Here is a 27,542-nt window from a genome sequence, read left to right as displayed (position 1 = left end):
GAACTTAATTCGTTCCAGAGGTCCGTTCTTAACCTGAAATGGTTCTTAACCTGAGACATGCTTTCGCTAATGGGGCCTCCTGCTGGCGCTGTGCTGCTGGTGCACGATTTCCATTCTTATCCTGGGGCAAAGTTCTTAACCTGGAGCAACCACTTCCTGGTTAGCAGAGTTTGTAACAGCATCTGTATCCCGAGGCACCACTGTTACAGTATGAATACAAGGTGTGTGAAGCATGCATGCATGCCCACATAAACAAACAAACAAATGCAAGATATACTCTTCTTCATGTCTAGAGAGTCTCTTTGGCTCTTCCAAATCATCTCTGCCTCTGAGTCGCACACCAAAGGCAGGAGAAGAGTCATAGCCATCTTCCCATTATAGCTCTGGGGAATATCCTCTGAGGAAAAGTATAGACTCTCAAGAGCAGTAACACAGAGCTGCTTCTAAAAGTGTTGTAAGTAACCATGCAGAAAAATAGTATAAAGGTCACTCTTATCATAGCCTAGGACTGTTAGTTCCCCACCCATAGTGCTGTCTCCATTCTAGCTGTGAGAAACTAGAGGAAAATGATTATTTCCTGAATGAGAGCTGGAAGCACCTTCAGGCACAGCCATTTTCCCCATTGATTCAGACGCACTGAAAGAAAGATCAGAAGCCACAAAGTCTAAGCAATTAATAATTTCGGGGAAAGTTTTAATACAGAAATACAAGACTCAGCAATATGCTCAGATAGATCCTTAGGGAAAGCAACTGTTCATTTCTTCATGCTCACATGTTTCAATTTGAAATGTGTCTTTTTCTTTTTCTTTTGTTAGAATTGGATCTAGATTAGAATAGGGTTGATCTTTTATTAAATATAAATAAATAGAGTAAGTAGAGTGGTACTCCTGTCTTCTGTATTCTATAACAGCAGTCTAGCATAGTTGGGAAAGAAGAACATCCTCACTTCAAGAATTGATCTTTATTACACCTTTAATTGCCTTGTATGGGGTGTTAAGGGTGGGGTAGTACCTCCGTTGGGGGACACATCATGCTTCTTCTGGGGTAGTTTGTCCACTTTTGGTCCCCACCCTGCACTCAGTTCTCACCTGTGGCCCCTAGAAGCTGTCAGCATGCGACAGCGGCTACACCCCAAGAAATGGTTTCAACTGACTGGCTAAACCAGGTGAGGATAGCTGATGGGTTAAAACTCTTGGTGAGTCAGGCATTTCCCCTACATGTGAAGAGAGGCTCCAGCAGATTGAGCAGGCGAGACCAATAGTGGGCCCAATGGTCAAGAAGGCATTGACCATAGAGGGAAATAAGGGGCAGATGGGGCTCATTGACTTCAGAAGGTAGCCCAACTCTGAACTTAAACCTCTGCTTCCCTGCAGGACATATTTGGGATAACAATGGCTAAGGAACAAACCCTACACAAATCCTGAGCAGAGTCCCTAAGGCAGTTGAATGCTGCCTTGTGCGGCTCCTTGCGGCAACTTCCTGCAGTCAAGCTGGTGCCAAATATATTGTTCTGCTTTCCTTTGGACCACATCAGCAAGGCCAAGAGGGGGGTCTTGTCTGGGCAGCCCAGGACCTCCATACACACTGGGCAGACTTGTGCCCCATGGAGGTCACTTTGGTGCTGCTAACACAGCAGTTTGGCTTCTTCCCTGGAAGCCTACTCCATTGTCTCTCAAGACAGATGGATGCCAACAAGACAGAAACAAACAAACAAAAATTCCACAACTACAATTAATGTGGTGCATTCAGGGACCAAAGATTTAACCTTTGTCAAGTATATCCACCAATTCAATATCACCAACCAAAGTGACTCTTCTGATGTTCAGAATGCACACGATCAGTGTGCATGGAGTGCAGGATCATGGTAGCAGGCCCCAGATCCATATCACATAGATTAATTAGACTGTTTGCATGATTCCCACACACATACAAACTATATGCATGCTAGTTCTGTAAAAGCTGTAAGAAGCCGTGCAAAAACAGGTACTTGATCATATAAATCAACCTAGATGCACACAGTTTGCATGTGTGGAGATGTACCGGTAGTGTGCAGAAAGTCTAGTGAATACATGGGGCATTAGCTGGACAGCTATCTTAGTTCTCCTTCTCCAGTACACACTCACTGTAGATGCTTTGAATGTCTGAACAGAACTTGTTGGGAGCATCTTTTTCTGAGTACATGACTGTTGCTTTGGGAATATGTACTCAGAAGAGGAAACACACTACTCATTATTTAAGGTGAAAGCGCGGGTGATCCCTCAGTCATATAGGATGGCCATGTGTACTGATTTACAGATGACAGCCCTCTGTTTGAAGGTGCCATTAATTTGAAGTGCTATCTGGTTCCAAGTCTAGCTGAAAAATAAAGGACCATACAAAGGGAGAACAGGGGCCTTGAAACTGAGCAGGTCATGGTCACAGGTTTGCCCACTATGGTGAAATATGTTGCATTTCTGTTTAAATTGCAGTAATAATTTCTAAATCTTCATATATACATATTAATTATCACATGTAAAATTAAAGCAAGCCAGTGCCCCCCTTTGTCTTCTTTTTTATCTATGTACTTTCTTTGGCATTGTGCAGGTGGCCACTGTTGTACTAACTTTGCCAATACCAATGCAGAAGAATCATTTTAAGTTTTCAAAACACTTAATTGCATTTAAATGTTTTAGGCAAATCTGATTAATAGTAATTACTTGCACAATAATGTAATCAGAATCCTTGTGAAACATGATTTTGAGAACTTCTATCTTGTAACAACGCACTGCTGAGAGTAGAACATTATTACTTTTACCTTTGTTTATTATAAGAGGTGACTATGAATGAGAGGAAAGATTATATAAAGTAAAACAATCCTTTGGATGTGTGGTGGAAAGAGTAAAACATTCTGATGTTTATAAAGCAGCTACATTCCGCAACATGTTGTTCTCTTATTTTTCAGGCAAATGTATGGCAGTAAATATTCAATTCGTTTTATAGCACAGATTAGTCAAACATCTACAGTGTTTCTAAGTGGTAGTAATTAACATTCATGTCAATGTTCATTGTGCTCTGCAGCGTAGTTTAACTGGAAGGTTAGTTAAAAAAACGCTTCAAGACAGAAATTCACACACCTGCATACCTGACGAGATTAAGAATTACCTTGTTTAGAGATTTTGATGGTGGAATATGTTTTCCCCCCTTCCCTTCAAGATTAATAATAGTATACATCAGTATTTTGCCTTGCTGTGCAAAGATCCCTCATATCCTATATCCCATGACCTTTTCTCAATTGCTGCCAGCAACATTATTTTCCTTCAAAATGGGGATTTTTGACATTAACTTAGTTCTTCCTTCCTGACACAGGAGCAACTTAGGAAGCTGCCTTATACATTAGTCAGACCATTGGATATCCTGGATACATCTACATCATCACAATTTCCCTCAAGTGTGTTGACATTTTACCATGTGATCTGCACCCTGCAACAACTCCAAACAGAGAACCTCTATAGAGAGCAACCAGTTTTATTTTTCTAATCCTGTTTTCAGTTGAGATGGCTTGGGGCAGGGGAGGAGACAGCTTAAAGGTTTTCATGGTAAGTTAATTGGCATGTAGGGACATTAACCCTCCAGAAGTATCTTTGGTACAAAACTGCCTCATGTGATTGGCAGTGCACTGCGGCTTCAAGTCAGAATATCTGTGGTGGCTATAAGCACCTGTGGAATTTGTACAACTACAGAGCCTCTTTGGGGGCTGTGCCAACCTGTGCTATACACATCTGTCTTGCAAGGCTTCATTCTGGGCATAACTAGACATTATGGAAGACACAAGGCTTCTGCCAATATCCCATAATACCATCTATTGAAATTCCACGTGAAGTGGCATCATTACATCCCATGTTGAGCTGAGCCTGGCACTGAAAATATGTCTTGGAGTTGCTCCCTAGTGAACCCTGGTTTAGATTAAATCCTGTCTCAATTTGGCAATTCTGCCTATATATTATTATTCAAAGTTATCATCAATATTATTTATTAAAAATAACATTTTTTTATTTATCTTAGAGGTGGAGTATTGGTTACAGGCACTTCTTGAATGGTGCTAAAAATGTTTTCCTACGAGAGGGTATGATTATTTTCACCTGCCCCTTAGTTTAAAAGCACATACTCCAATTGACCTTGTATATCACATTGTGTGTCTGCTCATGTTTCTAGTGCTTGTGCAGGTGGGGATTCCTGCCCTGGGGAAGGGTGTATTCAGGAAGATCCAAGTGGAAATCATAACATGTTATTCTTTCCCTCATGATTTGTGTTCTTGTCTTTTTTTAGTGGGTAATATCCTGTTGAACTATGATTAAATAATAGCACCACAAAATTTAATTTCTTATGTGACTCCTCTTTTCTTACTCTTGAGTACAAAGCACTAAAGCATAGCCAACACACAAAAACTTCAACTATTGTTATCTTCCTCTAATACATTTTAACTGTTAGAACACTTTTTTTCTAGTTGAGATGTAAAGATTTTTGAAGATTTGTGGTCATTAAAAGGCTTTTACCACTTCTTCAAGAGCGCAGATGTTAATCCAGAGGTTGTAGCCAAATTGCAATTTGGGTAATTATTGCCTGCCTGTCTCCATTCCCTTGTGAATGTAATTGGATCAAGTATGACTGCCTTCTTCATTTCCTATGCTCTTATGTAGTATTATGTAGTCTACCCATTGTTATAGTGGATTGCTGTAGTGTTATAGTGGATTGCCAGTGCTACAGTGAAGTGAACTACATACATGCATTGCATATTTAGAGGTATAAGTTGCTTCCGACTTCCATAAATATTGCTGCTGTTAGAGTTTAATATCCCTACATCCCAGCAAACATTCTTCTTTTTAAGAGGCGTTGGTGGGGGGGGATTACGTGTTGAAATGTCAGTATTTCTTGTGCTCTATCTCATTAAATTGCCATAGTTATGATATTCATTTTGCCTTTAACCTTCGGATGCAGCAGTGTTGTGAGCACCTATTTTGCCTTTTCAACTTACCCAGTTGCTTTTGGACAGTTTCAGTGTTAGAAGGTGGTTGGACTTCATGGAATTCTTTTTCTTGTATCTTTAAATTGAATTTCTATCTCCCACCCCACTCAAAAGGTAGAAGCGGTGCACTTTGTAAGTTTCAGCACTTACAAAGTGCTGAATATTTTCTCACTTTACAACTTCAGTGTCCCAAGTAGCCTGCTTGAAATTGACAAAAGATGTCCAAAGACTTGCCCGGGTGGGGAGAGATAGCAATCAGATTGCTTTGCAATGACAGCATTTCCTTTTTAGCTCCATGCTTCACTACATGGTTGGTCAAAGTATTTTGACCAAAAAAGAAAAAGCTTGCTCCAGAATCCTTGTAAAGTTTATAGAATATAGGACTTCACTGAGCTGTAACTCCTTAGAAATTTCAGCTAGATATTTCTTCCCCTATGCTGGTTCATTGCACAAGAGACAAGTCTAAATGGCCTGTAGATTATTTTAAATGTGTTTATGGAAGATTGAGTTATTGGTTTGTTTGTTTATTATTAATTTTTGTGTTCTTATTTTGTATTTTTATGTTGTGAACCACCCTGTGCTCTTTGGATGAAGCATGTCTTACAGATTTAAGAAATTATAATAATCATTATTCATTATTTGGACCTCCTGATAAATAAATTGATATTTTCCTTACACTGAAATCCTGTTCAAACTCTGTGCTAAGGGCTTGTAATGACTAAAGCCCCAAGTGTAATAGCTAAAGTTGGAACAAGAAGAATTTAAATTTTTGATGAAGCCAAGCGCTGGGAGATGATGATAATGCCTCTGGAAAAATATTGGAGCCATTTCATGTTATTGAGCAACATTCACCTTATAATTTTACAAACTTTGCAGCAGGGATTTTGTAGACCTTAATGGTATTGTAGATATCCTTGGAGTAATCAAAAGATTATTTCATACTAATAGGCTCTTCTTCTCAAGAGGGTGGCGAAATACTTCAGATAGTGTTGATTTATTCAAATCCTTGTACAACATTCCATTTTGTGAAAATTTGTGTGAGAAAAAAGATATGGCTTTAATAGGCCATATAAAATAATGACTTCCAGATGACTCCCTACAATTGCTAAAACAATAAAAATGACACATAAGGATGAGCAGATTTTGCTATTTTTCCATGGGTTGGCTTATGCATGTTTCATTAAGTCAATACTATATGGACAATTGTATTATTTTTTTGGAGCTGGTGCATGCATAGTTTGCTTCCATTTACATTAATTATTATTTTAATCTGAATTATCTATGTGCACAAGCTTTCATGCAAACTGAATCAGTGGTTTTGATATTTTTTAGTATGTGAAGGTGCATATGAGCCACATTCTCACTGAATAAAAAGCATTGCTGTGGAGGACCTGTGCTTGGGATGGGTAGGGCTGCAGAGCATTATTTATTGTTTATTTAAATTTCTATCCTGCCCTTCCTCGAAAAAAAAAAAATTATGTCCGGAGTGACTACTGTTTTCCAAAGCATTATGTATATTTATAGAAGCAAAAGTATACACAATTGCATTATCACTTCCAGGTTTACAGGACATATACCATAATATATTATATATTATATATATGATACCCACGATCCATATTACCCTTGTCAGGGGCCATACTCTGAGCGTCCCTTCAAATCATTGCTCCTATGATACTCCTGCACATCAGCCATATGTTTTTTTTAAAAAAAATATATTTTATTAATTTTCCAATTAAAACCAATTATATCACATTCATTATTTCAAATTATACACATATATATATCAATCAAACCGAATGTTATGCCAAATCGTCTAAAGAATTTTTTATTTGGGTTCCCATGCTTCAAGAAATTGGGGATTCCTCGCAACCGTCCACTGCCGTCTTTTTTCTAAAGTTCAAATCGTCCTCCAAGTTCATAATAATCCAGATCTTCCCCTTACAGTCACATAGATGTTTTCCACTTTCAACCGATTGTTTCCCAGCTGCTGAGATAAATATCAGACAAGGTTTCACAAATGTTCTTTCTCCTGTGTGGGTTAATCAGTCCAGCCTCCCCATAAATCTTATTAGTCTGGAGCTCCCTGTTGCGTCGAAGCAGCGTCGAAGCAGCGCCATCTTAAAAAGCTCAAATCACTTTCGTTTTCTCTCATAGCCATGAAGATTAACGATCTTTATAAAATTTACAGCTTTTCCAGGCAGAAGACCCAAACATCAAACCATAAACTCTTGGTAAATTAATGGATCTCCTTGCCCTATAGCTGAACTTAGCTTCAGGTCGCTGCTCCAATTCAAAGTGCGTCACAGCTCATAAATCCTCCGAACGCGTCCAGGACTCCTTCCGTCCGACTAGGGGGGGGGGCTTTTCTCATCGGCAACTCCACATCTTTAAAAAATATGCTCAGTAACAACAGTTTATAAAGTTCAACTCACACAGTCTTTTGCTTCTCTTTCTCTCCAAACAAGCCAGGACATCGCGTCTGGGAAGGTACGAAGTAACTCATATGAAGGAAAATAAAAAAAAACTCCATTCCCTTATCGCTCCGTCCCCATCAATCCTTCTTCCAGATGATATACAGCCTTTAACTCCTCTCCCTCAGCAGCATAGATTTCTCAGCAGTAAACAGCGCTTCTTCCCCTCCTTCTGAAGTATGTCCATAGATTTAAGCCTAATTATCTTCTTTAACCATGGAAATCCCCGCCATGCAGATTAGCGTCCGGGAGTCCTGGCCCTCGTAAGTGCTTTTTAGCCCAAGCTCCCCCCACTCCATAAACAGTCGGAGTGGGTCTGGGGGCATCGCGGGCCAGCGGCCCCTCTCCGTAACCCCCGGAGAGGGTAGGGGGTTGCCATTTACTCCCCTAGCAACCGCCAAATTCCTTACGAAGGTCAGAGGGATGGAAAACAGGTCCGCCATTCCTGCCGGCGGAAACCGGAACCCCCACATCAGCCATATGTTAAGAGATGTGTGAAAAGGCAGGGCTGCCAAGCTAGAAGGAACACAGCAGTGCACTGCAAACCATTCATTTTAACTTTAATGCATGTGAAGAGGAAACCCTTTATCAATGGAATAGCTGGGGTGGTTTTCGTTTGGACTGCAGCAGAGCAGTCCTAACACTGTTCCTCCTCTACCACCACTACCCAGGCTGCTACATTACAAAACATAAGCACATTTATTGCATTCACACATTTAACTTTCTTGTTTGGCCCTCAGAGTTAGTTAATACGCTGTTAAACCACCTAAGAATAATGTTTTTGTTATATCCATGGTATGATAGCCTGATTACATGAAAACATAATGTATAGTTCAAGTACTATTCTAGGGGGAAACAGTTGTGCACCTGATTCCAGAATTTTTCATCTTGGATGGCATGTGCTTGGCAGCAGTGCTCGTTTTCAGAATGTGCTGGAAAAGAAACCACCTTCTAACACAATTATTCTTACATCACTGTGACAATTTTCAGACTCCCTCATGGACCATCTAGAGAACAATCAGATTTTCAAGCTGTGCTCAGTTAATGATCTTTTTGTGTGAAAAATGTCAACAGACTGGAACTTTAGCCAAAACAGTTTTTGTAGAAGAGCATTTTTAGGTTGTTAAAGGGAGGATATTACTGTTTTATTGTTTTTAAGTGCATCTACTTTGGGGATCAAACTTTACACATTTTAAGAAGTTCTGTTTTGTATCTGGAACTGCTCAAATTACCATAGTGGAGAGGAAATTTACATTGTACTTTTATTGCTAAAATCATATGCAGCATAAATACTGTTGGCACACACAGCTACTTTGGATGAGCGACATATTTTGTTCTATCAGCTCCCAGAGATGGACTGATTAATTGGACGTATATGTTTGAAGCAATTTTGATGCTTTGCCTTAAAGTAACAAGATTACAAATTAGCTGGGAATAATACTGGCGCTCGGCATATTTCGTAATTTACCTTTGCCTTATTTTTCAACATTTGCTCTATGTCCATAGCTATTTTTAGGAATGGAGCTATGTAGTGGTCATTGTAGTTGCTGCTATTTAATGAAGGGTGTTAAAGCTCACATCACATTCTGTCAGTAAGTATGAGTAAGCTACAGCCAATGTGGCATTTCAGAGGCTCTGTTGGTATGGAACTTTGATACAGAAAAGAGATTGCTCTGCAATTTGACTGTGCTCACAGATGTTTTTCCTGATTTCAGCAGGATTTTAAGTGAAGCTTTGAGGTGAGAGATTAACTAGGCTATCTTTGAAATCCCTATGTAGTGCGGTTTTAGCAAGAGTCTATAGTGCACATGCCAGAGTATCTCAGCTTGCAAAGTGATTTGATAATGCCAGGAAAGTGGTAGGTCAGTATTCTTGCATAAAATGGTGCAGAAAATTAAGAGTGACAATAGTCAAGAGATGGTGTTTGGCTTTAGGAGAGATCTGTAGGCAACTGAAAATGCATGAAGTATTATCAACATAACTAGCACAGCATGTGGAATAAGATAGTAGACCTGTAATTCCCAGTGTTCATTTACAAGCATTGCACTAGAATTGCTAGTCAGGGTGTAGAGTGAATGCCTAGACTCTAAACACCCAATGCACTTCAAATAACTCTCCACAGCTAATCTACTATTCCTGATTTGCAATTTCAAGCTTGAAGATCAAATTATGCATCTTTTTGGAACGGAAAGGCCCTTGCACTCCTCCTATGCATGTGGAAACAGAGAGGGCAACAACCTCTAACACCACTATATGTTTGAAGGCATTTGATCTGTGCAGGTTCTCCATGCAGCTTCATCAGATTAGGGGGTTCATAACTTCCACTTTACACACCACAGCTATTACTTTAAGACTAATACACCTAACATCAGTATAGCATAGTACAGTTGATCTCTTATCCATGATTAAGTTAGCGTTTGAGGTCTCATGAGCTCCCTGCTCTCTCTTGTTCCTCCTTGTGCTTCCAAGTACAGTATTTGTGTTACAAAAATTACTTTAAAAGGAGTGAAGCTGGAAAATTCATTTACACATGCACACCAAGAGACATAATTCCACAGCTTTGTTTTTCCTTAAAGAAACAAATCTCACAGCGCCTGCTGAATTTTAGGGTGTGTGTATCTATCTGTCTAATTGTCTATCTGTCTGTCTGTCTATCTATCTATCTATCTATCTATCTATCCACACAACGGCACTGTTAAAACACTATTCTCTCACTTCTTAAGAGAACAGAATTATTGCTATTCCATCAATTTATTTATCATCTTTACGTTTCCAACTGCTGAGGCAATAGGAAGAATCCACACAGCACCACATATTGTAAGATATGTGTTGTAATCCATGCTTAACCCTGGCTATATAAGTAATGAATTCTCCCTTGAAGTTCCGTGATCAAGAAAGTTACATATTGTAATGGTGTTGCTGGCTTCCTCACGAGTAAGCAGCTCCAAACCCTGTGCTTGGTTTTTTCAGGGTTTTATTGTATACATATGTACAAGACAGAGCGTCAAAAAGCATGACTGTACTAATCCGATCCAGAATCTGGAAGCGCCCCCCTTCGTGTCTTCTGCCAACATAGCCCCCTGGGCACCTTGAACCTCCTCCGTTGGTCCCTCCCCTCCCCCCCTCTGTTGGGGTTAGGGTGCTGGTGGAGCACTCTCTTCACTGGAGCTGCTCAGTTGAGGGACCGGTGCAGTAGCCCTTGGAGCCTCCCCCTCTTGAGTGCTTTGGTCCGCCCTCTGCAACTCTCCCTCTGGAGCGCTCAGCTCCTCAACATCTCTAAGGGTCTGCATCTCCTCCTCAGCCCCAGTCCCACCTTCCAGAGGAAGCTGCCAGGTGCTAGGCTCTGGGGCTCCGACATTGTCCAACAGCCCCAGTCTACCTGACTCTCCGCTGACCCCTAGTGGTTCCCTGACACATATGATGAAGAATTGTTACCACTTGCTTATCCTTAGATAAGATGGTAAATTTGCAAATCTTCATTTGAAGCCTCTAGTACTGGTGACTAGTGGTGGTAGACTATTTGCTTTCTCTTACCCCCTCACCTTTATCTCCTGTTTTGAAATAAAAACCTAAATTAGAAATTGACTCCAGTCTAATAGCAAATGTGTGTGTGTGTGAAGAAACGGGAATAAAGATACACCAGAATATAATTGCTTTGGTACATAATAATGTGGTATCTAAACCGTATTATTTATAGTTTTGAAGATATACATCCTGCCTTATAAGGCCAAAGCATCTCAGATTGGCTAACACATAACTAAAAGCAATACCACTTACAAATTAACAAGATAACAGCAGCAATTTGAACCTGATTACATGGGCAGATACTTAAAGAATAAGTAGAAAGTGTCATTTAATGCACTCTTGGAGGCATCAACTTGATTTATTACGGTGACATTGATGTTTACCTGCCTTTCACCGTAAGGTCCCAGGGCAGGTGACAACAATTAAAACAGTGTTAAACACAGTACTGTGTTGTTAATACATAGCAATAATAATGTTTATTATTTGTTAATGTTTTATTGATTCAGTAACCACCATGTTATTTAAAAATGATTTTAAGCCAATTTTGAGCTTCTTAAATGTAAACTTGGAAGACTACCTACTGAATATAAAAAGAGGACTACTGTTAAATGCTAGCTCTTGTAATGAATATATTTGGGAAGTAGTGTACAAACAAATTGCTAAATAACTAATTTTTCTACTTTAATACAATCAAACAAAACTGTAAAAATGTTATTAATATCTTTCCTCCTGAAAAAATGTTTAAAGTTATTTCCTGGTTCATGACTGTTGTTTGTTTATACTTTCTAATATAATAAAGCTAAGACCCATTTCATTATCTTATTCCCATATAAAACAAGTCATATGTATTGTTGAGCCATGATCTATACCTACAATTTTGTAAGCATGTTTGGATAAAATACATTAAGCTATTTCGGAGATATTTGCTGAATTAATTAGAAGTGAAAAATGTTATAAAGGTTTCCTTAATTTATGTGCAATGCATGCATTTGCATTCTTTCACCCACTCAAATGTATTTACTAGATATGAAGCTGGGACTGAAAGCTTTTGTTGATTGATAGGTTCATTTTTAAAAAGCTGGGCAGCTACCATATTGGATCTACCAAAATGCAATGCCCAAAGCTCACTTCCTATGGAAGTGCCATTGCCTTATATGGAAGTGCCATTGCTGCTGAATAAAGTGTATCCAGGGGGAATTGAAAGGGACTGGTACCTGCTGTACTACTGGGGGACCAAAATGGTGATAAACATGCTGTTGGGGGACCTTACAACAGGGACACAGGCCAGGTAGGCGTTGGCCAGCTGTGCATGCCTGAGGAACAAGTGTGAATGACTGGCAGCTGCTGTGAAGCCAAATGCCAGTGGTTGGTGGGCTGTGAAGATAATTCAACATTTGTCTGTAGAATCTGGAGACTTCAAGCTGCTTGGGATCACCTGTGCTACAGAGCTACAGGTACAGACCACCTGTAGCACAGGTGCAGTCCTGCAGAAAGTAGAGCTGATTGGCTGTAACTTCAAGCTTTGCTTGCCTAGGCTTGAATTTTGCTTGCTAGCACAGCTTCCTGCACTACAAAGGAAAAAATTGGCTACCTGGCATCATAGTGGTGTTATGTGATAAACAGGTAGGCACCCCTTGCTTTACAGCCCGTCAAAATGGCCTGCTGAGGGTGAGGAAACCTAGGATCCAGCCTGCTGATCTAGTTCCCCACCCCAGCTCTAGAAGAACTACCAACAGGAGGAATTATTCTAGCATAGAGAGCTTCAAAGAAACCTGAGTGATCTTTCTAGAAAAATGGCGATCTGTGTTAGTCACTTCCCCTACTTTAAATAAATTACTAACATATATAGGAAAATGACACTGAATGTGTTCCTTTCAACTTTTGTGTGGGAGTAGTAAAAATGTATTCATGAAAAAAGACAACCCTTGCCTATTATCTGCCTTTTTGCCTTTTTTTATTTTTAAGGAAAGCATTTTTGTTACTCCATTCTTCAAGACAGACTTTTCTGGTTGGACATGTAGTAAAAACTGGCATACCCATCTACTATGATAAGTGGGGAGATCTCAATGAACAATATAACTTTTCATTATAGTTGCAGTTTTGAAATATACAGTTATCTCTTCCTATGACAAGTTTCTGTGTACATTATATGATTAAGCCCACTATAAGGATCTCTTTGCCTTGATCTCCTTCATCTACTTACTGAATGAGAGGACTAGTCCAGAAAATGATTTAGGGAACCATGGTAATTCTTTTATTGTAGCATAGCCTAGAGCCCTTTCCTGGTGGTGACTGTTCCTCATATTGGGAAATATAGAACAGATTGCAGCAGCTGTTCTTGCAGCGCACACTAAATAGTTACAATGCTCTCTACTGACTGATGAAGAGATGAGAGGAAAAAGGGAGCCATTCCCCACAACGTAAACTACTAAATTCTAGTTGAGTGTACACAGAATACGCTCAGCAAGGAGCTTAAGACAATCCTGGTTCTGATTATTGCCTTACGTATGTGTTTTAATCTGTTTGTCATGTTCACAGTTTACACTTTTTAGGTATGCACCTTAAGTAAATAATTTGTAGAGAGGTTTCCATTCCTGTTTCTCTGGTGGCTTGTCTCTGCAGCTCATTCTCCTTATTATATATGTGAATGGAACAAAGTGGTGGTGACAGCACAGACTGTTTTGTTAAAAGCCATGGACTGTGGGGGCTTTGGGGAGGGAAGTTTAACTCTTTCCTTTCCATAATCCCAACAAAAACAACTTCTTGAAGGCTTCTGGTAGCATTTTTAGGGAAGCTCCTACTGATAAAAGCAGTTTTGGAAAGGCGATTTTTGTTGAAATCATGATGTGGAGAAAAATGGTTAAATGGATATAGCTTTGAAGAGGTGATTTGTTAGACTCCTGATATAGTGAGAAGGAATTTAACTACGCCCGTAGCCAGTTTTGCAAACACTTCTTAGATTTGATTGTGAGAACGGTTTTTTGCTCTGTTTTGCTCTACCAATCTTGTCCACGCATAGATTGCTAGAATATGCACTACAAAAGTTAACTGTATGATTTTTTTGTGGTGCTTCTAAACCACAGGCCTTCTGTTCAGCATTTTTGAAGAAGCCTATAGTTATGTTCATATTTTAAAAGTTTATATACAGGTAACTCGCAACTTGCGCTTATTTTACATATATGGTCACAACTTTGCATGGGTGGGTGAGGAATAAATGAAGAGCAGAGGAAGCCTACTCTTGATTTATTTACTCCCACCACCACTCCCTACCTAGCTTTGGGAAGGCAGCATGAGCGCTCAGTCAGCATCTGTTCCCTGCTTGGCAAGGAGGCCCTAGGGCTGTGGCACTGGCAGGGTCCTAGGGCCCTCCTGTCTTCTTCCCAAAGTAGGACAAATAGCCCTCAACCTTGCAGGCAGAGGGTGATTCCGAGAATTCCCACTTAAAATGTGAGTTAGCTGCATTCATAGTTTTAAAATATAACTTAAATTCCTCAACTTTTGTTTAGAACACGTATTGCCATAAACCTTTGTTCCTACCTACAACACTTTCTTCACTGATATTTTCTTTAATTATTTGATTCATTAAATACAAAATAAACATACATCAGTATAATTACGATTTTGCTAATGTTATTTTTGCTAATTATTGTTCTCTAGAAATTTACAAATTAGTGTAATTATTAAACATGCTATTAATATTTCACTTGCCTGTTACATTTGCTTTTTTGTCTTCCATTCATTTTGAAGACTTACATAATGTAGGGTATCTTTTTTACAAATTATCTAATTGCATTTATTATTTAAAAAGGTAGATTATAAGCACATTGATTAGATGACCATGTACTTTTAAATACTCCAGTTACTTTAGTAGGAATATTGTACAGCATTTTATTTACTTATTCATTTAGAACATTTATATCCCATCTCTCTCTTTTTTTCCTATTTTGGAGGTGAGTAGGTATATGTTGTGTTCCCTAGCAACCTTCCTTCAAGGCATTGAACAGACCAAAACCTTCTCAGTTTCAGAAAGGTTACTATATTGTGTGCCTTCAAATTATGCTGTGGACCAGAATGGTTTGAAGTGATCTAAAGTCAGATGAATGCATTGCCAGAGTGGTACAGGAGTCATGTTCTTCTGGTCCAAGCCAAACTGCTCTGGCAATGTGTAAAATATGTGAGGTAGACTCTCATAATATCCTATTTAAGCTGTTACTTAGAGTAGCATGAGACTAAATGTTAGGCAAGTGGCTTCCATGCTTTTCTGTTAACTTGTGGATCAGGATTAAAGAAAGAATCAGCTGCTAATGTGAAAAGGAAATAGTTGCTTAACATTCTTCATATACACATAGCTGCTTCTGTTCTTAAGTAGAATCTTTTCAAAAGAGCTGAAGTTTATCTGTTTCCTTTAGAACATAGTTCTAAGAACACTTACTTGGTAAGTGAGAACATAGTTTTGGGTTAAAGTGTTTAGGTTTGATTGTTTCCCAAAATATTGGGAAATTCAGAGTTATTTATTACTTCTCTTTTCCCTTTTAGGCCCTTCAAATCATCACAGCCAGTCAACTCTGAGACCACCTCTTCCACCACCTCACAATCATACTCTATCCCATCATCACTCTTCTGCCAACTCCCTCAACAGGAACTCCCTAACTAATCGACGGAACCAGATCCATGCACCAGCTCCTGCACCGAATGATCTAGCCACCACTCCTGAATCTGTTCAGTTACAGGACAGCTGGGTGCTTAATAGCAATGTGCCACTTGAGACCAGGTAGGCTATCAATAAGAGATTGACATTTGGTGAAATTGACTGGAAGGCATTATGTCTTTGAATGCCATTGGCCCAGTTCATATGTAACACTAAGCCAAACCATGGCTTATCATGAACGCTCATGTTTCTGGAGCAAAGATTATGGCCCCTGTGCTCCTCCTGTAGCCTATCCACAGCTAAAGCATGGCTTAGCATTATGTCTGAATCCAGGCTTGTGGTGTGTCACCCCAAACAAACCATGACTAGGAATCCAAGAGCAAACCTAAGTTACAGCTCAGAGCTTGTCAAGAGTGAGACAAACCATGACCCCATGTTTGGATACAATGCCCAACCAAACTTTACATGTTTTCACATTAGTGCAAAATCATGGTTTGGCCTTACCTTTATGTGTGAACTGGATCAGTGTTTGAGTCTGGTTTCTGGGATAATTAACCAATATTTGGATACATTGTTTCTGATAAGGAGCAATTTTAGTTGGACACTTATAATCAAATGTTATCAAGTTATACTTAAGTGCTTCATAAAAATATAGATATGATCTAGTCAGACATTAAGCATTTTGAGAACCCATTCATTCCAATGGGAGACATTCAAGTAAGTGCCTGTCTTAATAAGACTTAGATGCTTCACTTTGGCTGAATTGTGCCCATAGAAATTACAACTGCCAGTAAGGAAAGTGTTACTCAAAAGCAAAAGAATATGCCTAAATGGAAAGACAGTGATTTAGGTGTATTCTGAAGTAATTTCACCAAGTACTGTATTTAATTTCTAAACTAATATAAACTCATTTAAAAAACAAATGTTGGTCAGCTCAGCTTATCTTTGTTTGCTTTATTTGAATACTGATTTATTGTTCCGACAGTGTTTTGGGAGACCCAGAGAAACAATCCCAGATTCAAGACTGACAGAACAATACTTTTAATTTATATTTCATACAACGTACAGGCTCACTTAAATCCCTTTTGTACATACTGTCAGTTTGATGTCCGTGGGGAAGTCAGTAATGTTTAAAAGGTACTGTGCTTGTTAACTGATGTCACATAGAAAAATATATATACAATTTACTGTTTGTAAATTCCCTCCATTATTATTATTATATTTTATATATGCTTTCTTCTTTTATTAATTCATCCTGAGTTTATGAATGCAGATAAATTGAGATTCTTCAAAATGCCAGAATAGTCATAACTCTTTATTTATTGATTTCTTTGTACAATCCCTTTCTCACCTGCTCCTCTGGCAAAGTTCCTTGGCACTCTGTTTAGTTCCCAGTTCCCCACAGATACATTATTGCTAGTTCTTAACATCCCATCATAGTAGTACACATCACTAGCTCTCCAGACACCATCTCTACTGATGCATTTGGATGACCTGGTGAAGCCTTGTGCAAATCACTTTCGATATGACTGAATGTGCTACAGTAATTAAAATGTTACAATGCAGAATGAAATTATGGTCTGAATAGGTTAGGGGTTGGAGGTGTGGTACCTCATGCAACATAGATGCCTTCATTTAATAAATGAAAGTCATGTTTGTGTTGTAACATAGTTCCAGGGGTAACAAGCTTAACAGTGAGGAAGCAGAATGACAGAAGCAGCAACAGTTACTGCAAAGGTCCAAAGTAGGTAACAGTTTGTCTCAGTAGATGTGCACATAGTGTCCAAATGAGTCAAAATAGAAGCTGAAGTGAGAAAATGGGATATTTACATGGGCGAACATGAAACCTAACGAATCAGGCATTCAGATATGAGACCAGAGATTAGGGTGGTCTACTACTGTAGTGAGTCCCTGGCAAGATTTCACCTGGAGAATGCCAGTGAAAGGCTAGAGAATGGTGGCTGAACAGGACCTAATGGTGGCTTTGACACTTCTAAAACTTGTTCTGAAAAAATATTTGTACAGTGAATTTATGTTAATTCCCTTCACTCCTGACAGCAATATCATTGAATACAATTAAATACATTAAAAGGTTAATATTGGGAGTGAAATAAAATAACTAGGACTTCCTGGTCAATCTCTGTGTTTTTGGAAGGTAAAAGATCCCCCCCCCCTCACTTAGCTCTACTGCAGTAGAGTTCTGAAACTTAGAAAGTAGAACTCCAAACTCCTAAATAGCTGTAATTTAGTATTTTATGTCATCCTATTTCAGAGGGTCCACGAAAAGTTTGTGAGGGGTGGAGAATCAAGGCCAAAGGTGAAAGGAAAGCTATCACAAACCAGCGGCAAACATAGACACAATAAGTGAATGTAGACTCAACTACAGAATCCCCCAGAGCATATTTCTTTGACTCAAGAAGGTTGTAAGGGATAAGGATGTTTTGGCCAGCTGCCCAGGCCTTGTTCTTTGCTGCCAAATTTGTTGGGAATAAGTCAGCTACAATTTGTGGCTTAATCTCGGGTAGTATAGTGGATCTGGCACTTATTGCTGAGAATTGCACTGATGAAAATTCTGATCCTATTTTGACACACTGAACCTTCCAAGTTTCTCAGTGTTACCATTTCTAAAATTAGATTACAAAGGGTTATGAGGCATCCAGCTATTTCAGAACACTGTTGAGGTTTAGCTTACTGGCTGTGGACACAGTGTAACTGCCTGTAGGAGTTGCTGTGGACTAAGATTTAAGATGTATTCTCTCTCTCATCCACAATATACCTTTTCCGTGAATTCCGTGAATTCTTGTTCATAATACTGGAACCATAGGAGGATTATTTGTAGAGGCATACATGTGATGTGCTATGATCATAAGTTCATCTTACTTAGAAGTGAATCATATTTAAAGTAACAGTAAAAGCAGATAACTCAGTTTCTTATAGTTCATCATAGTTAACCTTTTCAGAGTTTTTAGTGCTCTTAATTTCTTGTGAAATTAAGTTCTATAACTTGATCTCAATATACCTACATCTTTTAAAATTAATCCATAATTTAGTTCCTTCTTTTACAAATACTACCACCTGTAATTTTTTATTGGCAAAATCAGAGAAACAACGGGAGTCATTCCCCTGAAATCATTCTGTATGACTTTAGCTTACTTCATTGACATTGTACTCCCAGTTGGCCACAGACTTTTTACATTGCACTGCACTTTAATTTTACAGTTTTCTTCATCTTCCTTGAAATGTGGCAGCTTATTAATCTCAATATTGGGACTTTTGCGATCTATACTAAACACCTCTTAGGAACGAAAGTTTATTTTTATTATGTTACGTTCACCTTTTTTCACCTTTTTAGCATGAAATGATGCAATTGTTTATGTATAACTTCTCCCCAGACATTTAGAGTTGTGTTGCAATGAAATACATTGTTTTCCCTATGTAACACAAAATACAGTAATACAATTACGTGCACAGAAATTCTCCCCAAGTATTTAGTATTTGGTTTCCTTAAATATTTGCTAACTCTTGTAAACTTGGCAGTGGGGTACTTATCATAAGAGAGAAGGCATATCCTTGACTAAAATGATGTGACTGTGTCACAAAGATGCTATGTTTCATTTCTTCAGTAATCACCATTAGGTACGAAATTTTATGTTTTCTTATTTGGTTGTCTGTTTGGTTGACTTCCTTTTTGCAAAAGATCCACATTTTCTAGTCTGGTCATATCAATTTATTGATACGGTATTCAAACAGTCATTTTTATTGAGGTGAATTATGAGCAGCCTGATAACAAATATTCAGACTTAGATAACATAATTTGACGCTGAGTAGGGAAACAGTTTTTCGTTTAAAGGCTTAATTACTTTGAAATATTCTTCATGAGAGCTCTGTTGATGGTTCCATGCTTTACAGTGCAAGTTTACATCATTGCCTTCAATGTATTAGGCTCCTTTGTTATGGAAACCACACATTGGCCATTTGCAGATGCCAATCAAAGGCATAATGGCTCATAAATTAGGGTAACCCAAAAGCTATTATAGATTTTCTTTGAAAGGATATTTGTCAAAGATTGCATGATGTCCTAATGCCAGTTCTGATGCCTGCCTGGTGTTATTTATATTGGTATGAATTAAGTCTGCATTACTGTAATTAGCAATGCTTTAGTCTGGAGAGAAAGAAAAAAGTTTAAATAGCAAGAGAAATTAGGGCTATTCTTGAGCACTGCAAGAATATTTTTCTTTCATTTTTGTCAGTAACCAGGGTTTTGCGTAATTTTAAATATTTGTTCAATCATTTAATGAATTTCAGACACCAGGCAGATTACTTCTAGACCAGGGGTCCCCAGACTTACCGTGCGGCGGGCCGGAGGGCGGGGAAGTGCGCGCCCGTGCGCATGCGCACACGCACACGGGCGGGAAAAAAATAGCCGAAAATCGCTTGTGCGCATGCGTATGGGCCTCCTCCGACCCGGAAGTGCACCAGAAATGACCTCTTCCGGGTCGGGAGAGGCCCATACGCATGCGCACAAAGGATTTTCGGCGATTTTTTGCCGATTTTTTAGATCGCCGCTGCGCCGCACGCTGTGAGAGCGGGCGGCGGCAGCGGGCGGCGGGGGTCGTCGCGGGCCGGATTGGAAGGCCGATTGGGCCGCATCCGGCCCGGGGGCCGTAGTTTGGGGACCCCTGTTCTAGACTTCCAGGGAACTTATAATAGAACAACTTTTTATCAAGAAACTGCTTTTTGTTGCTCTTGTATAAGTCCACTTACCATTACCCAGTTCAGCAGCACTGTGAAGTGGCACCACCTACCCCCCCCCCCGGGATCTGCCTCTACCTCTGGATCCTGGGGCTTAATGCTGACCTCACTGGCTGGGAAGTGGATCCAAGGCTGCCTACAGATTGGCCAATAACAGGCAGGCTTGGAGGCAGGGTTCTCCTTGGGGGAGGGCCTGATGGAGCACATAGGCATCCCTCAGGTCCTCTTCCAGGGTATTGAAGGTTCCTTGCCCTGGCCCCCTGCACTCAGTTGTAGTCTCTGCCTCCCCCTTCCAAAAGATAGGGTATCCCATTAAAGGGATCCGGGAGGAGTGGCTTTTTCCGTACTCCCAGACGAGGGCTTGGGCCACAGCACTCCTCAAGGCAGCGATCCCTGCAAGGGCCCTATTTGATGTAAACCAAATGACTCCCCCATTGCCGGGTTGACCCTGATTCACTTCCAGCAGGCGGGTCAGAAGTAATTGGTTATGCCTAACGCCTGTGTCAAACCCCTTACATCTGTAGTCAATAAAGTTGTGGCCTTATTTGACCCAGTTTAAACTGTGTTGCTCTATTCTTTCTGTGCATTCAAGGGGCAGTGAGGGCGCAAAACCTGGCAGCCTTCATCGTAAGGTGGCACAACGCGTCAGGGTGTCTGGCTGCTAACCAGAAAGTTGGTGGTTTGAGCATCCAGGGACAGGATTCCTGCATTGCAGGGAATTGGACTATATGGCCTTCTGGGTCCCTTCCAACTCTATGATTCTATGGCATCTATGGCTAATTCCCTCTCAGCCATGAAGCTCACTGAATGATTTGGGCCAGTGACTATTTCTCATCTTTCTCAATCTTCATTACAAGCTTGTTGTGAAGATAAAACAGTGATGGAAAATATTCCTTGGAGGAATATTACCAACATAACAAATGAATAAAATAAATCATATGCTGCTCAAATCATAACCCTAGTCAATGTGCACAATGGTGTGAGGGAGGCTTGTGTTTTTGAAAATTGAACTATAGCCCTATTTGGATGTTCATTTTACTCATGTGAAGACAATCGCTTAATGAACAGAGGACTGTTAAGTCCTGCCCCCCTTTTTATAGCGCTCCATGAGCAGGAGGCTAAATTTGTGAATGAAGAGCTTCCTCTACTCATAGGGCCTTCACACATGATTTTGAACCCTAAGGAACCCAGTGTACAGCCACTTTGAAAAAGACAAATTCCATGCAAGCGATCATTAGGAAATAAATTAAAATTAAAATGGCAAGTATCATGATTTCATAAATATATGGTGCAACCATATTTGGAATGCTGCATACAGTTCTGGTCTCTCCACCTTAAAAATAATATTGCAGAGTGGGGAAAGCTTCAGAAAAGGGCAACCGGACTGATCAAGGGGATGGATAAACTCTCCTGTGAGGAAAGGTTACAGCATTTGGGACTTTTTACTTTAAAGAAAATGTGAATAAGAGGAGGCATGATAGAAGTGTATAGAATTACTCATGGTATGGAGAAAGTGGATAGAGACAAGTTTCTCTCCCTGTCTTATTGTTGGAGATTCATTCCCCGTGTCTGCAGTAATGGGATTGTTGTCTATCACATGATGGTGTATGTTTACATTCCACAGAGTGGGAAGTGACAAAGAAAGGATGTTTGTGTTACTGGGTTCCATGAAGTGGGATTATTGTCCTTTGTTCTTCCTCTTCGCTGTCTGATGCTAGAGAGAGAGGGAGCCATGTTGCAGTGCTCCTTGTGTGTTTATATGTAAATAAAGGAGATTAGCCAAATGCTGAGTTGCTGAGGTTTGTTACGTGAACTGCGAACATTCTGCGGATCCCTGAGTGTGCTGGTGTCTGTTGGCATCAGTCGCTGTGATGTTCGTGCAGAAGAAAGCTTTTGAAGCTCCCGAACGATCGACAAGGAGGAAGAGAACATTATTATTATTATTATTATTATTATTATTATTATTATTATTATTATTGTTGTTGTTGTTGTTGTTGTTACCCCGCCCATCTGGCTGGGTTTCCCCAGCCACTCTGGGCGGCTTCCAACAGAAAAATGAAATAAAATAATCTATTAAACATTAAAAGCCTCCCTAAACAGGGCTGCCTTCAGATGTCTTCTAAAAATCTGGTAGTTGTTTTTCTCTTTGACAACTGATGGGAGGGCGTTCCACAGGGCGGTCACTACTACCAAGAAGGCCCTCTGCCTGGTTCCCTGCAACTTGGCTTCTCGCAATGAGGAAACCACCAGAAGGCCCTCGGTACTGGACCTCAGTGTCCGGGCAGAACGATGGGGGTATACTGGACCGAGGCCATTTAGGGCTTTAAAGGTCAGCACCAACACTTTGAACTGTGCTTGGAAACGTACTGGGAGCCAATGTAGATCTTTCAAGACCGGTGTTATGTGGTCTCGGCAGCCGCTCCCAGTCACCAGTCTAGCCGCTGCATTCTGGATTCGTTGTAGTCTGCGGGTCACCTTCAAAGGTAGCCCCACGTATAGCGCATTACAGTAGTCCAAGCAGGAGATAACTAGAGCATGCACCACTCTGGTGAGACAGTCTGCAGGCAGGTAGGGTCTCAGCCTGCGTACCAGATGGAGCTGCTAGACAGCTGCCCTGGACACAGAATTGACCTGCGCCTCCATGGACAGCTGTGAGTCCAGAATGACTCCCAGGCTGCGCACCTGGTCCCTCAGGGGCACAGTTACCCCATTCAGGACCAGGGAGTCCTCCACACCTGCCCGCCTCCTGTCCCCCACAAACAGTACTTCTGTCTTGTCAATCTGTTAGCTGCCATCCATCCTCCAACCACCTCCAGGCACTCACACAGGACCTTCACCGCCTTCACTGGTTCTGATTTGAAAGAGAGGTATAGCTGGGTATCATCTGCATACTGATGAACACCCAGCCCAAACCCCCTGATGATCTCTCCCAGCGGCTGCATGTAGATGTTAAAAAGCATGGGGGAGAGGACAGAGCCCTGAAGAACCCCACAAGTGAGAGCCATGGGGTCCAAACACTCATCCCCCACCACCACTTTCTGAACACGGCCCAGGAGGAAGGAGCAGAACCACTGCATGACAGTGCCTCCAGCTCCCAACCCCTCTAGACGGTCCAGAAGGATCTTATGGTTGATGGTGTCAAAAGCCGCTGAGAGATCCAGCAGAACTAGGAAACAGCTCTCACCTTTGTCCCTAGCCCACTGGAGATCATTGACCAGTGCGGCCAAGGCAGTTTCAGTCCCATGATGAGGCCTGAATCCCGACTGGAAGGGATCCAAATGGTCCGCTTCCTCCGGGCGTGCCTGGAGTTGTTCAGCAACCACTCGCTCAATTACCTTGTCCAAGGATGGAGGATTTGAGACTGGACGATAGTTGGCCATATTGGCCGCATCTAAAGATGGTTTTTTAAGAAGCGGTTTAATAACTGCCTCTTTCAGCGGGTCTGGGAAGGCTCCCTCACAGAGAGAAGCATTCACCAACCCGTGAAGCCCATCGTCCAGCTGTTCCCGACTAGCTTTTATAAGCCAGGATGCGCAAGGATCAAGGAGACCGGTGGTCGGTTTCACTCATCCAAGAAGCCTGTCCACATCCTCGGAGTGGTTTGGAATTGATCCCACGCAACTGGACTAGACAGGACTCTAGCACTCTCCCGCCCCTGCTCCCACGGTGGAGTCTACCTCTTCCCGAATCTGAGCGACTTTATCTGCAAAAAACTTTGAAAAATCGTTGCAGGAGATCATGCGGCTCGTACTGGGCCCCGATGGAGCAGGTGGTTCCACTAAACTGGAACCACCTGAAAAAGTATCCTGCTGCTGTTTTCTGCAGATGCAATAGAGGCAGTGAAGAAAGTCTTCTTCGCCGTCACTACCGCCACTTGGTAGGCTCGACATTGAGCTCTAACCCGTGTCCGGTCAGCTTCAGAATGAGTTATCCGCCACCAGCACTCTAGCTGTCTAAGCAATTGTTTCATTGCCCTCAGATCTGTGGAAAACACGGGGCTGTCCGGGCACCATGCAATCGGAGAGGGCGCTTCGGAGCCAAACAGTCAATAGCCCTGGTTAACTCCACATTCCAGCGGGCCACCAAGGAATCGGCTGAAAGGCCATCAACATGGGATAAAGCATCCCCTACCACTCTCTGGAAACCCTTTGGATCCATTAAGTGGCGGGGGCAGACCATCCGAATCGGTCCCACCTCCCTGGAGAGGGGAAGGGTCGCAGAGAAGTCCAGTTGCACCAGGTAGTGATCTGACCATGGCACTTCTTTAGTTTCGCTTTTACTTAGTGTCAGATCACCAACATCCATAGAGGTAAACACCAGGTCCAAGGCATGTCCAAGGGTCCTACTCGTGTGTGGGACGACTCCTAACACTTATAACACTTGCACTCATTGCCATCCAGTGCCGCTGAATGTTGGAAGGTTCAGGACAGATGAAAGAAAGTACTTCTTTATATAACACCTAAACTGTAAAATTCGTTCCCACAAGAAGCAATGATAGATAGCTCTAAAAGACAAATTCATGGAGGATAAGGCTATCAGTGGCTACTGACCCTAATAGATACATTCCACCTCCACAGTTGGAGATGGTGTGCTTCTAAATACTAGTTCCTGAAAACTGCAGGAGAGAATGCTGTTGTGCTCAGATGCTGTTGTGGGCTTCCCATAAGCATCTGGTTTTCCTCTCTGAGATCAGGATACGGGACTGGATGGGCCCCTGGCCTCATCCAGCAGGATCTTCTTATAGTATACTGGAGGGGATGAGGCTTCCCAGTATGTCTCCACTTTCCCTTGAATGACTTTCTGCAGCAGTAAATTTAATACCTGAATATTTAGTTTTCTGTTGAAAGCAGGATAGAAATATTTTGCGTACACGTGTTTTTGCTTGCACTCTGATGCTGAGTCCACGAACCCTGTTTTTGAGGAGGGGTAGGTGGTGGCAATCATATTATTTCTGGATTAACTGGCTGATGTTGGCTCTTAATGACAAGCTTTAAAATGTAATAATATTTTAGAGGTGGAATGTCTTATTTATTGAGATTTTTTTTTTGACAATCAGAAAAGGCATGTCCTTCTGGAGATTTAAACAAGCTTGAGAGTCTGCCCTTCTCTCAGGGGAGGTTATGAGGCTTAACTCATTAATTAACATGAGTAGCTTTCATATTCGCCTCATTCAAACAAAACAAACAAACAAACAAACCCACAACCCTTCACTGAAGGGCAACGTGATATTAGCTTTATTGATACTGTTAATAACAAATGTGTGGTATGCTGGGACATTATAACTATCGGCAAGAAGCCCTGTGAGGTCAGAAGGCGTCTGACAGCTCATTTAAAAAAATAATCTTCCTCCTTCAGATGTAGAAGCTCAAAGAGAATTGCCTGGAGCTTAATGTTATTTTTGTGCCTGCAACACACAGTGGGAAACTTCTTCTACTTAGTGTAGGTACACATGCATGCCTGCTGGCTCATTGCATTCTCTCCCAAAATACTTCTCAGGACAGTTCATTTTATATTATACTCATCCATATGTACATATCTGACAGCAACCCAAAGCTTTCACCACATTCTGTTTCATCACACTACAGGAGCAGCAAGTGTGCTGTAAGGAAGATCACATCTAGGTTCTTTCTAAAAGGTTAATTCTGGGCACAAGATTAAAAATGATCTTAAATATACCCTAGAAATGTTAGGTAAAGGTAAAGGTAAGGGACCCCTGATCATTAGGTCTGCTAGGTTGGCAGGAGCTGGGACCGAGCAATGGGAGTTCACCCCGTCACAGGGATTCGAACCGCTGACCTTCTGATCAGCAAGCCCTAGGCTCAGTGGTTTAACCCACAGCGTAGGCAATTGTATATAGGTAAATGACAGCTTGATTCATAGTACATCAAGCATAAAACAGTAGCTAGCTTTGTGGTGTACTTCATCACTGTTGACTGTTAGTTGCTGCATCTGTGGTCCTTAGAGCATTATATTCCTATTTATATTAGTGCACACATGAACCAAGCAATAACCTTCTCTTGGTCCTATCAACCTCGTAGGCACACTTACTTGCTAGGGACGTGGGAGAGGGCCTTTTTGGTGGCTGCTCTCAGACTTAGGAACTCCCTCCCTATAGAAACTGCCCTTCTGCCAGCAGGTGAAGACTTTCTTGTTCCAACACATGCTGGATCGACCAGCTGATTTCCAGTCTTTTTACCTGAGAAGAATTACTATTCTCCCTCTGCTGAAGTGACTGAAGCTTCTTGGGCGGTGGGGTGGCACACCCCTTTTCTGCCCAGGCTTCCTGTCCCCGTCAGCTGTACCACAGCGCATGCTCCACTTGCTGTGCCTCCTTTGGCTGTGGCTACCCCTGTCACAGGTCTGTGCGTGCTGGGTGGGTTCTGGCGCACGAGGAGGGGGCAGTGCCAGGGGTGTACAGGCGCCCCTGCCCAGAGAGTCTGTTTATTCAGGAGAGCCCATTTATTCAGCATCACAGCCCTGCCTTGCATACATTTCTGTGCACAGCAAATAGGTAGGTGATCTGTGCTGAACCCCAATGCCAGCTCCTGCAGGTCAACACCACCATTTAAAAGCAAACACCTACAGGGGATGGATTTAAAGATCTGACAGGCTGTGATTGAGGGGTGCGTGCATACGCCTTTCTCGTGCTGCCCTCCCCAGATCCAAGCCTTGCAAGGCTGCTTAGAGAGGGCCGTGTGGGGATGTGGCAACCATGTGTCCTGCAATTGGGCTGCATGGCTGTTGCGTCCCCACACCATTCTGCCCGAGCAACCTTGCACGGCTCAGATCCGGGATGGTGGCACGAGGCGCAATGCTGCTTGGGGCTGGGGTTGCCCCAGCTGCAGATGGTTTATAGGCACATCCCACTGCTGAAGAGCGCCTCCGGTTTGCTAGTAAAACTGAATTATTGTGTCATGAAATGATGCATGCCTAAAAAGTGTGTCACCAACATGAAAAGTTTGGAAAGCACTGATATATATATCAGTGAAAAAAGTGAAAAAAGGCGAGGTATAAATAGATATAATAATAATAAGACGAGCATGTGTTATGTTGTGTTATCAATTGGAAAAGCAAGTGACTGTCTTCATTGATTTCTCAACTCCCACAATGTGGCAATGTACATGTGCCTTCCTTGAGGCAA

General features: G+C 41.4%; 1 protein-coding gene across 4 annotated transcripts in view; it reads left to right on the top strand.

The window, feature by feature from the left end:
* Window positions 1-27,542, top strand: part of TENM2 (teneurin transmembrane protein 2) — a 645,216-nt gene that overhangs the window by 405,243 nt on the left and 212,431 nt on the right. For all 4 annotated transcript variants that reach the window (XM_035105136.2, XM_035105139.2, XM_035105137.2 and 1 more), the window contains one exon: window positions 15,538-15,772. In XM_035105136.2, the coding sequence (XP_034961027.1) occupies window positions 15,538-15,772 (235 nt within the window). The remainder of the gene's footprint in view (window positions 1-15,537; window positions 15,773-27,542) is intronic.

Source organism: Zootoca vivipara, chromosome 2 (genome assembly GCF_963506605.1).
Source record: "Zootoca vivipara chromosome 2, rZooViv1.1, whole genome shotgun sequence".
Lineage (NCBI taxonomy): Eukaryota > Metazoa > Chordata > Lepidosauria > Squamata > Lacertidae > Zootoca > Zootoca vivipara.
This window is presented reverse-complemented; position numbering and strand designations above follow the sequence as displayed.